At 36.4% G+C, this 15169-nt stretch overlaps 1 protein-coding gene across 4 annotated transcripts in view; it reads right to left on the reverse strand.

The window, feature by feature from the left end:
* Positions 1–631: 631 nt before the first annotated feature.
* Positions 632–15169, reverse strand: part of LOC138759418 (protein kinase C alpha type) — a 286911-nt gene continuing 272373 nt past the window's right edge. The window contains exons 17-19 of one of the 4 annotated variants that reach the window (XM_069929779.1): positions 10274–10303; positions 4156–4191; positions 632–2651 (exon numbers count right to left, since the gene is read on the reverse strand). In XM_069929779.1, the coding sequence (XP_069785880.1) occupies positions 2487–2651; positions 4156–4191; positions 10274–10303 (231 nt within the window). In that variant the 3' untranslated portion in view covers positions 632–2486. The remainder of the gene's footprint in view (positions 2652–4155; positions 4192–10273; positions 10304–15169) is intronic. The other 3 variants (XM_069929780.1, XM_069929782.1, XM_069929783.1) reach the window with 3 other exon arrangements.

Genomic DNA, 15169 nt, shown 5'->3' on the forward strand with positions numbered 1-15169 from the left:
ATTGAAAAACTCAGGAGCCACTTGGTTGTATCATCACTATAAAATTCAATTAATATTCTTTAAATCTAGTTTAAGTCATTCTAAAATAAAACATAATTTTGTGGTTACTGGAATGATTTATTGAATATCAGAATGTTGGTAATTAAGAGCTGGGGTGTATTTAGACTAATGGGAAAAAATATCCTAACAAAAGTTTTTACAGCAGTAAAAATCATAACAGGCAAAGTAGCCTGAATAAAGTTCTGTACTTTTTTACAAATTTTATATTTTGGGCATAATCCCAAAAGATATTTAAAGAGGCAGTCTCATTAACAGCATTTATTCAAAATTCATCGAATGTAAAGAACTGTTTGATTTTTCTGTCATTTTTGTTATTAATTTGAACTAAAATAACAATTTTGAGGAGATAAAAGGCTGAAGCACAAGGGAGATGATTTTTTTTTCATGGTTACTCCCATTTTGCTTCAGAAATGCTTGTTCAATAATTTCAGTCTGTCAATAATGAGTGACCACTTGACATCCGTTCCCTTAATGATGCATTTATCACTCCAATCAATAAATAATTTGATTGTTTTTCAGGGACTGCCTTTTGAAATAATCTTGATGTTAAATAAGGAATAGATATCAGATACCCAATTAACCTTAAACTTTATTTCCATCTTAAACCATCACAAAAATATCCACATTTTACCACGCAAGCATATTTGTTGCTTTCTTCCTTCCTCGGATTCATTAAATACTTGTATTCAAGCAAACTCACTTAATAAAAAAATTTGGTCCACAAGATTACTTTAAACTGAGAAAGATAGTGCTCAACTATATTAGGCAATATATATTAACTAATTGAATCAGTTATCTAAAATCTTTAATTGTAACATTGTTTTTCAATATTAATATTTCAACTAACAATGGGCTGGATGTATATGTACATTAACTATACCTTCAAATATTTGACAGCTATGTTACATGAACTGTGTCATGGGAAGAATAGCACAAAGAAATGTAACAAAGATATGATTTTAAAAACTTAACATTTTCAATTGAAATATATTTTCAACTTGTAAATGACAAACACTACTGATACCAATAATCAAACATGCATGCTTTCAAAATATAGGCCTTGTTGCATGCAATACCTATGATAGCATGCTAATCGTACTCTGAAGTGCATTTTTTAAAGGCAGGAGTTGAGAACTAATTTAGGTTTCCAAGATCAAGGCAAAAGGATTCTTAACAATCTAATTTCATAACTGAAGTAAGAAAGCCCTTTGCTGTCACTCTTTAAGAATCAGCATTTACTGTTTAAACTGAAGAAAACAAGATGTTTGAAAATAGTTGAATCAGGTATGTGAACAAAGCAAAATCAATCCTCTTTTTTTAAATGTATTTTTTTTTTAAAAGTTAATTTACATTAGTCGTAGGAAAAATTGCAAGAAGAAAGTTTTCTGTGCCTTACTGCAGTTGGCCTTCTGAAGCTCAAGGAAGATTACAAGTAGTACCTTGAAAGGGAACACTTGCAAGAAATGTCATTTTTCTGAATGGCATGAGTGGCTGGGTGCTATTCTTGTGACTTAGTTTAAATAATTATGTTAGCACATTTGACAAAAGTTGAAATCTTGCCAAATATGTTACATAGTGTGGCACCTTAATGTATTTATTGAATTATGCTCTTACAAAACATTGTTGGACTAGAAGATTGATTTTTGGAAAATAACAATTATTCATTTCAATAATATGATCTAGACAACTGAAGCACAGTATTAGATTTGTAGTTTTATATAAAATTTGTAGAATAGTTATCTATTCTGAATATTTGCTCTGTGCACTAAATAAAGTTTTTTTTTTAAAAAGAATGTGCTGAATGGAATATTTCACATGAGAAAATCCGTTAACATCCTTTCAGTGGCTACTTTGAACAAGAGATATTAAGTGCTGGTTAAAATACCAAAATAATTTGATTATTTAGTTCACTCCTTTTAACTAATTCTGTCTTCAATTTTTTTCATCCAAAAGGAATAAGTTGCAAGTGTAGATTGAGAATTATATGATTTTTTTTATTTACTTACACATTTCAACCATTATAGTTTTGGATAAACAAATTTGCTTCCCATTTAATTTTTTATGAAAAGTCTATTGAATCAACCTAAAATTAGGAAGACAAAGGGAAAAAGAACTGGTCCCTTGGGGGCCAAATGTCTATTGCAATTTGTATCTCAACATCTTAAAAACAAAATCTAAAATTAAGCAAAGGAGAATGTCTTCCTAAAAAAATCTTTCTTTATTGTCAAGACAGTCACAATTATATTAGACAATTTAAAGTTGGACTTTAAAATTTTGTCAGTAAATATTCATAAAGTATATTAATTTTTTTAAAAAGTTAAAAGTGCACATTCCTTAGCCTTTTCTGAACATTATTAATTGTGAAGTTAATAGTTGATTATAGTCACTTTAAACAAAGGCCCACTTGCTGCAATTGCTTGTCCTCTTCATATAACATTGGTTAAACTGGAATGAATAAACTCTTGGTTTACAAATGAAAATCCTTCAAACTCTGTCTGGTCAATGTTAGTGATGACCAGTTGGTCAGGTGGTGTCAACACTGGCTGGCCTCTTGTGAAAAACTTGTCAAAATTTTCAGCACTTCTGCCACACTGTGGATAGAGAAAAATAATATATTGTCTTGAGACAGGATAAACTTGTTAAAAGTTCAGTACAGGTACTGTAACATGAAACTGTCTCTTTTGAAAATAAATAACTGCCATAAAATTAGGAAATAGTGAATGACAAAAGAGATATTTTATGTGAGCCATTGGTTAAAATAATACTAATTCTGGAATTTTACTTTTCAGTATGAATACCAGTGTAATCATTAGTTGCTCTATGTTCCTTTATGGACCACAGTTGGACAAATATTAAAAGGGCTTTGCAGGCTAACAAGACAGCAAAGTACACATGAAAGAGTTCAGTGAGTCCAAATTATACTGGCCATCTGGCAGATTGATAGGAATTATGTAATTAATATGTTTTCAGAATATGTGATATTTTCTATCTCCTCTCAACACCCTATCAGATAAGCTAATTGTTGGAAGCTATGGCATTAAATCTACTTGATCATTCATTCTATACTTCCTGACAACTTAGAGATACTGAATGCATTAATCTGAACAAATTAATGCAAATTAAAGTATATTTCTGAGAATAAATCTTGCCTTTAATTTATCAAGAATCTGATTAAGGAGCTTTCAGTCCAAGACACTGAACTTTAAACCCACTTAACTTTTAATTTTTGGTAATAAATCTCCACTGTATAATTTAATATGATCAAAGATTTCCTGTGATAGCTCGTACCAAAGCTGTCCAGTTGATAATCTCTGACAGTGAGATTTTCACTCACCATGTACACATATATACGGCGAGCTCTACTGATTCTAGTTAATTTCAGCCCAGAATGATTTATGATGGTTTATTTCTCTGGCCAAATGACAATATTTCAGACCAGTGTGCTGCATTGCAGTTAATGCAGCCAGAGTGATCTATAATTGATTTTATATTGCAGATCAGCATCTTCCCAATATTAATTACCCACATGCTTGCAGTATGCTTTTCATTTAATCAGTAAATGCTACCTATTTCAATAAATAGCAGCACCTTTAACAGATTTGTAGCTGTAAAATAAAGTCTAATTTAAAAAAATTTAATCTATTAATTTCTTGTTCCAGGTTTACTCGCAGATGGAGGAACATTCTTTACACCTATTAAGTCTTACCATTGTATTTTTAAAATGATTATGAATGAGAATTAAAAACCCAAACCTACTTGCTTTTTTCTGATAATCCAAAAAGAGTGAGAGAATCAATCAAAAAGCAAGTTATCAAGTATTTCTACAACTGGAATTAATTGCCACATCCATCTCTGTATTATAGTATGCGATGTAAAATTTAACATGTTACACATTTCAGAAATTGCAATTAATAAGTGGAATATTGTTAATGTGTGAATGGGAAATGAAGTGGTTGATCATATTAGCAAACTTAAAAAGAGTACAAGGACCGACCTAAATTGTGACCATAAAGAAATTGCAAATTTTACAATACAAGACCCCCCCCAACACAAAGGTTCAAGCTGCCCCCCTCAAACCCTCATTGACAAACTGACTTTAGTTCGCTCTTTCTCTTTCTTCCAGACTCCAGTCTGTAAAAGAGAGTAAAAGTTGTCAGAGAGATAGTACTGTTGCTGAAAAGGAGGAATATGTGAAGGGATGGGAAGATATAACAGCTATCTGAGAGTGGGGGCAAAATAATTGATATGATGGCCTGCACTGTTGCTGAGGGGCAATCCCTGTATAGTTGGAACCTGTCCTTGGCTCGATCAGGATAGTATGGGCATGTTCAAGAGTCCAATAGCTGTTGGGGGAAATAAAACTGTTCCTGAACCTAGAGGTGCTGAACTTCAGACTTCTATACTTTCAGGTGGCCAACTGCCCTGCTTGTAAAGCCACATATTTTGGGAATATGCAGCTGTTGGGAGGTCACATGAATGTGCAGGAGGCGCCTGCAAGGCGAACTTTATAACCCTTCTCCAAGAGAGATAATCGCTGCACCACAGTGGCCTCCCCAGCCAGTCAGCTGGCCAGCGCCTGACAGGTCCTCTCCCAGCTGCCCCTTTCCCCAGCACAGGACGTTGGGGCAGGGGCATCTGGTTGGGCTGTCAGCGCGGGGACTGCAGGGCTAGAGTGGCCGGCGGGGGAGAAGGGGGCCAAAACAATGCCAGTATCCAACTCGAGCTGCGTACTCCCCCACCGGCTGGCAGAGCGATCAGTGTGGGGACATTCCACATGGGATGTCCCCGCGCTGGCTGTCCCAGCTGACAGCCAGCCATCCTAACTTGACAGCCCAAGGGACAGAAGCCGGAGTGCTCTCAGATGCACATCCCGGTGCAGCTGTCCCTTCAGGTGGACAGCGCTGCGCTTTTAGCGCTGCCACCTGAATGGCAAGTCAAAGGGCCACTTCCTCTTCTTCAGGCGCATTCTTACCAGAGAATGCACCTGAAGAAGCCCAATGAGAAAAGGTTGTGACTAGTGTGAGGGGAAACTTTACACTTGAGGCAGTGCCTTGCATAGATATTTTCAGTGCCTGTAATGGACTTGGCTAGGTTTGTCACTTTCTGCAGTCTTCTGCATTCCTTGGCACTCAAGTTTGCAAACCAAGCCAAGATTAAACCAGTCAGTGCACTTTCCATAGTACTCTTTCTGATTAGTAGTATGATTTCTTGCATCATTGATATTTTACTTAAGAAAGAATCCAGTTTTAAGACAAATGGACTCTTTTTGGCAACTGCTTTGAGGGGGGAAAATGCTATTGTGGACTTCAGTTAATGCTCAGATAACTGATTTACCTGCAATGATTACATGGAACATCACATCCAAACACAATGCCATTGAGCTTAATTAATATCTGTAAATGTGGTTTTTGCCTCCTCTTGACTTCATCCATCCTATAAATATACGTGATCTGATTGTAATCTCTATTCCATATTTCCCTATTCCCAGTAACTGGTCATCCCTTTGCTTTAATAAGAATCTCTCTTACTCTAGCTTAAAGCTTTATTAAAACTCTTATTTCCAGTACCCACTGAAGAAGTGTTTTCAAGCCAAGTTTAAAAAATTATTCACATTGTCTATCTTAAATGGGTGACTCCTTGGTCTTTTAACAGTGGCCTCCTAGTACTAGATATACCATGAGAGGCACTAACTTTTCTACCAGTTATATCTTATCTCCATTATATCAACTTTGCTCCTTAATTCATCTGTGCTTGCATTCTTAGTAAAATATATGAGTACACTTGCTTTCATTTGGCCATACAGTAAGCAAACCAGTTTGTTTTGGAAAAAATATCTGAATATGCAAGGTCAATAAATAAGCCCTGAAATACTACCCCCAAACCACTCCCAATTTATCAGAATTATTCCTTGTGTCTGGAAGTAATACAGATCTACAGAAAGAACTTCTGCCCAAAACTTGCCATTGCTGCATCCAATGTGGGATCAAATTTTTAGACTGTTTGTCTAGAATTTGATTGCGATGCCCTGTTTTATTTTGAATCGTACAAATGCAACAAATCCTTCTTGATTGAACTGCATCAGTGTCAGGTTTTACATCATTCTGGAAATTTATCAGGACATTTCCGTGTATGAGGCACCCTTCCTACTTGAATCACACTTGCCATTATTTCCTGTACTTCTCTCCACGTAGATTCTGTGTTGTCTTGGAAACATTCGATAATGGCTATTCCAGGAGAATTACACCACAATGTACAGCAACTCTTGTCTCATGGCAATTTTGCCTGTATAATTATATAGAATTTCATATCACATTCACCACATTACCTGTTGTCCACTCAGTGACACTGGTGTTCAGCACACCCCTCTTCCTCCCAACCCTGTTAAAGCTTTCACAAAGGATAAGTGGATGTTTAATATATTTAATAGGCTGATGCCATGAACAAAATGGCTAAATTATGGAGACAGGATACTAAGAGTGTTTAAAGATTAAGTTTAGATGAAAATAAATTGGTATGGAAGGTCAGTGCAGCTAAACATTCAGGAGTGATGTTTTCTTTACTGTTTCTGTTAAAAACTATCAATGGAAATCTGGAATCTTCTATTCAAAACACATTATGTGGTAGTCATTTGAACATTTCAAAACTATGAATAATAATTTATATTAGCAAAAAATGTTAAGGAATTAAGAACTCCCATCAGTGGTAAGGAAATTATTGGAAAGAATGCTTGGGGATAAGATTTCTGCATGTTTGGAATGGCATGGTCAGATTATGGGTGATCAGTGTGTCTTTGTGCGGGGCAGGTTATGTTTTGCAAATTTAATAATCTTTTCAGGTGACAAAAGTGTTTGATGAGGGCGACTTTAATAAATTATTTGACATGGTCCCTCATGGTAGTCTAATCCAGAAGATACAGGTGAATTGATGGTTTGGATTTTTAATTGACTTGCCCATAGAAGGCATTTAAATGGTTGGATGAGTGTTATTTTGTCTGGATGTTTGCGACGAGAGAGAGACTGCAGGGATTGGGGTTGTAACTCCAGTTGTTTCTGATATATTTAAATGACTTGAATGAAAAAGTAGGTGAGTGGGTTTGTAGATGAAACAAAGATCGGTGGAGCTGAGGACAGTGGAGAAAACCATCAAAAATATAAAAAGGTAAAAGATCAGATTTGGGCAGAGAAAGAGCAGATGAAGTGAAATTGTACTATTTTTCCTTTTACTCATTCCTTGCTTTTTTGTCCAACATTGTGACCTTCCAACTATGTGCACTGTGGATCCTTCTCTTGGAATTTTTCTTTCCTGTTGTATGGTATGGAACCATGCGTTTTATTAATTAGTTGGCCCATGACATTTCTACAATGAACATTTATATTTTATTTTTGTTAATGCTGACTAAAACAAATTTAAATGATAAATTTAACAGAACAATGACACTTTATAAATAATCTTTTCAACAAAAATAAACAAACCAATTCAATGCACAGTAGGTCAACTTCAATTGGTTAAGCTGCAACATACGCAAGCTGCAATGGTTCACTGCTCATCAGATCCAAATTAGTGTAACTGTTGTAGCAAAGCAGTAGCATGAGTGTGTGGTCAAATTCTAACAGTTTCAATTGGCATACAGTTTGATAATTGGCCCAAATGAAATTTTTTGACAAACAAGTTAAATTTAGAGCCTCAAAATTGTAACTTTTTACCTACTTTGTTATATGTGGGATTCTGTGATAAAGAACAAGTATTTTGATGACAGATTATTAATATGAGATATTAACTCTGTCTTTCTATAGAAACTTTGATCTGCTCAATTATTCCATCAATTTCTGTTTTGATTTTCCAGCATTTAGAGGAATTTTACATAGGCAAGATATCTGCTCCTCTTGCATAACCCTTTCACTGAGGGGCAGCTGACTTTCTGCCATTCTCTCTCATTTCTTAACACAGACCATTTGCCGCACATTGTTATGCTGACCCATATATAGCTACCAAAAAAACCCTCCCTGTCTCATAACCCTCTATTTTTCTTTTATCCACATGCCTGTCTAAGAGTCTCTTAAATCCCCCAATTGTTCCAGGCATCCACAACTCTGTTTTTTAAAAAAAACTTGTCTCCCTTCACTTTGTACAGATGATCTCTGGTGTTTGCGACTCCTGCTCTGTGAAAAAGGTGGTGACTCTCTACCTTATTATCTATGCCTCGTAATTTTGTAGACCTCTAATAATTCACTTCTTATCCTTCTTCACTCCAAAGAGAAAAGTCCCAGCTCTCCTGACCTTTCCTGTAATGAGGAGACCAGAACTGAACACCGTTTTCTAAGTGTGGTCTCACAAGAGATTTGGAGAGCTGCAACATTACCTCATGACTCCTGAACTCAATCCCCCGATTAATGAAGCCCAGTACACCATAAGCCTTTTTAACTGTCCTATCAACCTGCATGGCCACCTTAAGAGATCTATGGATTTGGACCCGAAGGGCCCTTTGTTCTACCATGTTGTTAAGTATCCTCCCATTAACAATGTTCTCGGCCTTCAAGTTTGACCTTCCAAAATGCAGCATTTCACACGTGCAAATTGAACTTCATCTGCTCTTTTTCCACCCAATTCTGTACCCTGTCTATATCCGGTAGTAAACTATGACAAAGACAGCCTTCAATCCCATTCACAACACTTTCAATCTTCGTATCAACTGCAAACATACTGACCCATCTTCATCAAGGCCATTTATAAAAATCACAAACAGCAGAATTCCACTAGTCACCAACTTCAAGGCAGAATACTTCCAATCCACTACTACTCTCTTTTAGAGGCAAGCCAAGGATCGATGGATCCCATGCCTCATGACTTTCTGAACGAGCCTCCCCTAGGGAACTCTGTCAAGTGGCTTACTAAAATTGATATATACATCAATTTATTTTGCTACTTACTCAAAAAAACTCAATTTGCTTCGTGAGGCACAACTTTCCCTTCACAAAACAATGCTGACCACCCTGAGAAGACTTCTTCTCCATTAGTTAATTCCCTGGATTCTTCTTATGATCTTTTTTAAACATCAGGACCACATTTGCCATTCCTCAATCCTCCAGCAACTCCCTGTGACCAAGGAGGTTGCAAAGCCCCAGAAATCTCTTTCCTCCCTTCCCATAGCAACCTGGAGTACATCTCCCCTAGTGCTCGTGGCTTGTAAATTCTAATGTTTCAAAGAAGATCCAGCATTTCCTATTTCTTAATCTCAACATCATACAGCACATAAACTTGTTCTTTTCTGACCTCACCTTGACCAAGGTCCTTTGCTCTGGTGAATACTGAAGCAAAGTTTTCATTTAGGACCTTCCCAACCTTGACTCTCATCATCCTTCTGTTCTTCACATACGCATAGAACATCTTTCAAGTTTACTTCTCATATACATTCTAGCTTGGAGATACAACTGTGCTTACAAACTTTTTCCCTAACAAATTGATAATAGCATCACATCAATTATGCAATAGATGTCTTTTTCTGCAGTTTGAGGATAAATATTGATTCGTAGTGTTGGACAGCATGGATACTGGCCCTTTGGCTCAAATTGTGATTTACTCAAGGTCACTCCCATTCCATAACTTTAAAGAGAAAATTTTAATCCAATTTTGAAAAAATAATGTTCTGCGTTTTCAGTCTGGTGCCTGTGATCATTTAAACTATAAAAATGGTCTTCTCTGTCACTTTGCCAATGGCATCATAATAGGGGGGAAAGGAAAGTGATTAAAATTCCACAATAAGAATAAGGGAACTAAATTGTAGGGAATGGGTTTATGATTTTGCTGAAGAATTGGATTTATTATTGGGAATGTGAGGAGAAAACTTTTCAATTCAAATCTCATCGAATAAGAAATAAGGATCAGTCTGATATCCATATCATTAAAGCTTAAATGCTTTGTTTCCTTTGCATCATAGATAATATTAAAATTCAATTGAAGTATTTGGAAATCATAGTAAACATATGATTCTTTATTACTGAAATGCTTATATTCCTATGCCAAGTACTTGTATTTTGTTGCAATTTGAACACACGCACACAAACATGCCATAGAATAAAATTGGAGGTCGTATTCTGCTGAACATTAGAAGAAAGAAAACAAAGCGCACACACAGTTGCTTTGTGATCTGACACACGATCACATTGTTGCCAAAACACTTTGCAATACTTCTTGAATGAAATGAAGTAAGACTTACACGAGTGAAATATGGCTTGAATGTAGCACTCTGTAAAATGAAAACTAATTTATGATTTTTTTTTAAAAAGTTACTGTGGACATTTTGCAGCATGTTTATTTTGTTGAAACAAGTATTGTCAATTATTAAAGTAAATACAGTGATTAGAGTTGGAAATTTAGAGGCATTGCAGGAAATAATGTTGGGCAAAGGAAGCCAGTAAGTAGTCTGTTAAATCTAAAACCCGGTTTATTTAGAAATGACTGTGATATTCCATTTTTTTCTTCTCTCAGCAATTGGTCAGCAGGTTGGCTCCCCTCCTCCCCATCTGGAAACTTGAAAATAAACAATATTTGATACCTTTGCAGTTCTCTGGGTGAGAACTTAAATTAAAGCCCTGTTTGTTTGCTTTGATGGAGATCAAAAGATACCAGTGCACTATTTCAAGGACGTCTTGTTTTAAGCCTTAATCTGTTGACAATTATCACTAAAACTTGTTGGGACAGATCCTTTTGCTGTTCAAAAATTGTGCTACTTGCCTTTGTCCAGCCTCCCTGATCCAGGGTTTAGCCTCAGCATACTGTATTGGTTGCGTGGAATGCAGTGTTGAGACTATCTAGGTGCAGACAGACTGCTCTACCCATAGAAAGGCTTTGACAGCCAATGAAACCCTGCCTACAGCTCACCAACATTGTAAGATTTCCTTTACACATTACAACTGATATCATCAGTTGGAAAACCTCACTGAACCAATGCTCTGCACTATTAATACATCCACATCTGCAAATGTTTTCTGAAGATTTGAAAGTGCAATAGAGTTTATGAGTGGAAAACACCGCTGAACTCAACATTGTTACTTAATTTGACATTTACAAATATTTGAATTGACATTTTGGGTGAATGGCCTTTCAGAAGATGAAAGGTCATCAACCTGAAATATTAATACCTTTCCTCTCTCCACAAAAGATGCCTGACAAGAGAATTTCCAATATTTTCAGTTTGTTTAGCTTTTTGTCTTCTGTTGGGAAATTTGGGTATGTTCCAGTATAAAAGTGGATTTTAGGACATGCTCTTTATCGTGTCATTTTCATATTGTTGTTTGTGGAACATTATGTATGTACCATGTTTAATGTGCAGCCCTTTAAAATGTTGTTCACTTCCTTTAAAGACTCCAATGTTGCGAAGACCATACATAAAAGCAAATCCTTTATCTTCTGAATTCGGCATCCCACAGTGCATATACCTGACATTTTATGTGTGTCTAAATGCGCTTGTTGGCAGATAATTTCTGTTTTAACATAATATCCACAAATGTACTGTATATACTCGTGTATTAGTCAAGTTTTTTGGGCCAATTTTTTTGTGTAAAATTTTGGAGGGGAGGTCGACTTTTACATGAGTCATGCTTTTGCTCGAAGTAAACACCTGCATCGATCAAGATGTCGAGAGCTTGGATGGCCAGTATCTGATGGTAAGCCTGCTTTCAGGGAATCTGGAGTACTGATGGCCAAGGTGAGAGTTCATGGTTGGGGTGTCGGGCCAAAAATAGGGGGGTTGACTTTTACACAGGTCATATGAAAAACAGGTGTTTTTTTTTGGGGGGGGGGCAAAAAAAGATGGTGTCAACCATTACACGAGAAAAATTCTTTTTTTAAGCATAAGTTAATGAATATCAATTGGAAATTGAAAACTGGCTTATTTCAGTGTAGACCAGAAATAAAATGTGGTAAGTCTGTTGTCTTTGTGGCTATGTTATATGTGCCTTGGTCAAATAAGTCATTTAGAATTCTTGTATTATGGCACCAATACATAGGATATTAATGAATCTAGTTTTAGTTCGGTTGTGTAGCACTGTATTGTTATACTAATGAAATTATTTCAAATTGAGATCCTTTCCCCCCTCCCCCCCCCCACCGCACCCTAAATTTCATAATTTAATTTGACTTTGCCCAATTCAAAACATTATCTTTCTCTCAACTCCCACCTCCAGTGCTGGATTTAAGCCATTTGTTGAGGAATTAGTACCTACAGCTAGTTTAACTTTGGAGAGAGAATATATCTGTAGTATAAGATCAGGAAACACTATGGACATCAATACACATAGCTCACTGCTGGATAAGACACTTTTCCAATTGCATGTTAATAGTCACAGTGCCATCGTTGGATTTTTTTCCTGTAATAAAAATCTTTTTGACTCGTTGATTTCTATGCTGTAAGGAAAACAAACCCTACCCATACAACATCCTGTGAACCTCTTCTGCACATTCTTATTTTTTTTTCTAGTGAGGGAATCATCTGTGGCCTAAATAACCTTTTTAGGTAGGCATCCTGTATGGTTCATTAACCTCATTATTTACCTGCTATCAGGGATCCTGGACATGTTCACTTAAATCCATTGTTCCTCAGTATTTATTAAAAGACTCACCATTCAATGTGCATATCATAGCCTTCTCCTTCTAAAGTGCATCACATTTTTCAGGATTAAATTCTGTCTGCCACTGGACTGTTTATCTTACAAACTCATCAGTGTTGTTCTCATTATTAACACTGCTAATTTTCATGATGTCTGTGAATTTACTAATCAGTTTCTGCATTTGTATCCAGATTATTGACAGATATAACAAACAACAAAGATCCCAGTATATTCCATATTTCTTTATGATACAGAAGGCCATTTAGTCTATGTTAGCTCATGGAGCTATCCTTTCCCCCATTAATTTTCTCTATAATCTGCACCCATTCATTTTACAATTTACACTGGCCAGTTAATCTACTAACCTGCATATCTTTGGCATGTAGGAGGAATACAGAGCAACTCCTAAAAAATCCTTGCAGTCACAGAGAATGTGCAAACTCCACACAGACAGCACTCATGACAGGATTGAACCTGGTTCATTACAACTGCGAAGCAGCATCATTATCAGATGTACCATTGACCTGATTTCAAATGGGGGGGGGGGAGAAAAAATCAATTGCCCTCTTCCTCACATCACTAAGCTGATTTCAGGCCAAATTTGCCAAATTTCTCATAGATCCCATGAAACTTTGGACCTAATCATTTGGGATTGAAGGACATCTTCTTAGAACAGAGATGCGTAGGAATTTGTCACCACAGATAATTGAGGAGGCCACACCATTGGGTGTATTTGATAGGTTCTTGATTAGCCAGGGCATCAAAGATTATGGCAGTGGGGAAATAAATCAGTTTGTGATTAAATGGTGGGGCAGACTCAATGGGCTGAATAGCCTATTTCTGCACCTATGTCTGTGGTCTTGTTTTCTACGTGGAATGTTGTCATAGGGTAGAATATATAAACTGCACTCACTCAATGAAACACAGGTTAGCTCGTCAAAAAAATTCAGATTAATCAACAGAATCTTCCCTAAACAAGGCCATGGTTGGCGTGGCAGTAAGTGCAGCACCTTTACAAAGCCAGCAAATGGAATTGGGTTTGAATCCTGCATTGTCCACAAAGATTTTTTTTACGTTCTCCCCACGTCTGTGTGGGTTTTCCCCAGGAGCTCCAGTTTCTTCTCATCATTTGAAACGTACCGGGGGTGTAAGTTGGGTGGCATGAACTGTGCTAAATTTAAGGCCAGGCTGACTATCCTTTAATTAACATTGGCCTTTCAAAGTGCTCATCAATCCCATTCCTTGGAAATGTTTTCAGTCATTTCCCTATCACTGAATTTAATATCACCAGCCTTTAATTACCTGGTTTATCTTGAATAAGGGGACTATATTTGGCGTCCTTTAACCTCTTGTGTTGCCAGAGGTTTGAAAATTTTTGATAGAGCCTCAGCAATCTCATTCTTGGCCTTCTGTAACTCTACCATGACATTCTCTTTTACAAAGGTTATTGGCTCCAGAGTTAGATCTTCCCTTCTTGAATTCTTCAACGATTGAGTGCTTTTCCAAAGTGAAAACCAATGAGAAATATTTTTAGATCTCACCCACATTTTCCATCTTATGCAGAAATTGTCCCTAATGTGCCAACTCTCTCTGGTTATCCTCTTGCCCTTGATAAACTTACAAAATATCTTTGCAAAGTTGTGATGCACAGATGTTGTCTGATTCATTTTGACAGATGGCCACATACTCTCTGACTTGTATTCAACCAGCTAATGGCTATATTAATTGGCTAAAGGGATTGAAATAATTAGGTCTCTCTTAGCTTGAATTCTGCTTATTTCAACTCTAGTTACTGTCTATATGCATCAACCACTTTATTTTCTTCATGAAGTACTTTAATTTGGCTCAGTTAAGTTTCCTCTGTTTATCAACTGACTGCTCCATTTCCTGCATGAGAACATTTCAGAAAGGATTTTGGTTATTCTATTCTGGGTGAGATCTGACATTGAAAGGTACATGTGTCTTTTGTTAGCTCACTGATTTTTAAAGAATTATGCTCTGTATTAATTACTGATCTTCAGTAAAAGTGACAAGATATTTATCTGCTCCTGCTACCCTTAACTGATGCATGTGAGAAAAAGACCATTTAAGTATTGTTTGTCACTTGAATCCATGTCATCCTGTCATAGTACTCAGTATTTGCATTTATGTGAAACTAGAAATACTGAAAAAGGAATACTGCAACATGCCAGATCGCAACCCTGATTCTTTTCATTCCCACTGTCACTGTAAAGGAACAGTGCAGGGCAAGGTATGCTTTGAAATTGAATCATCAGTCGCCTGCTGAAGCTTATGGAAAGGAACACATGGTTTCAGTGATACAAACCTACAATCCATATCAGTTAAAATGGCAAGAAAATAGTTTTCAACTTCAGAAAATAGCCTAATACAGTTTAAAAAAAGTTTCAATTCAGTTGCTTGGTGAAGGGCTCAACCGCGAAACATTGGTTACGTATTTTTATCTTTGCTATATTAAGTTCAGCATTTGACCTGCTGAGTTTCTC

The sequence above is a fragment of the Narcine bancroftii genome, chromosome 3, assembly GCF_036971445.1.
Source record: "Narcine bancroftii isolate sNarBan1 chromosome 3, sNarBan1.hap1, whole genome shotgun sequence".
NCBI lineage: Eukaryota > Metazoa > Chordata > Chondrichthyes > Torpediniformes > Narcinidae > Narcine > Narcine bancroftii.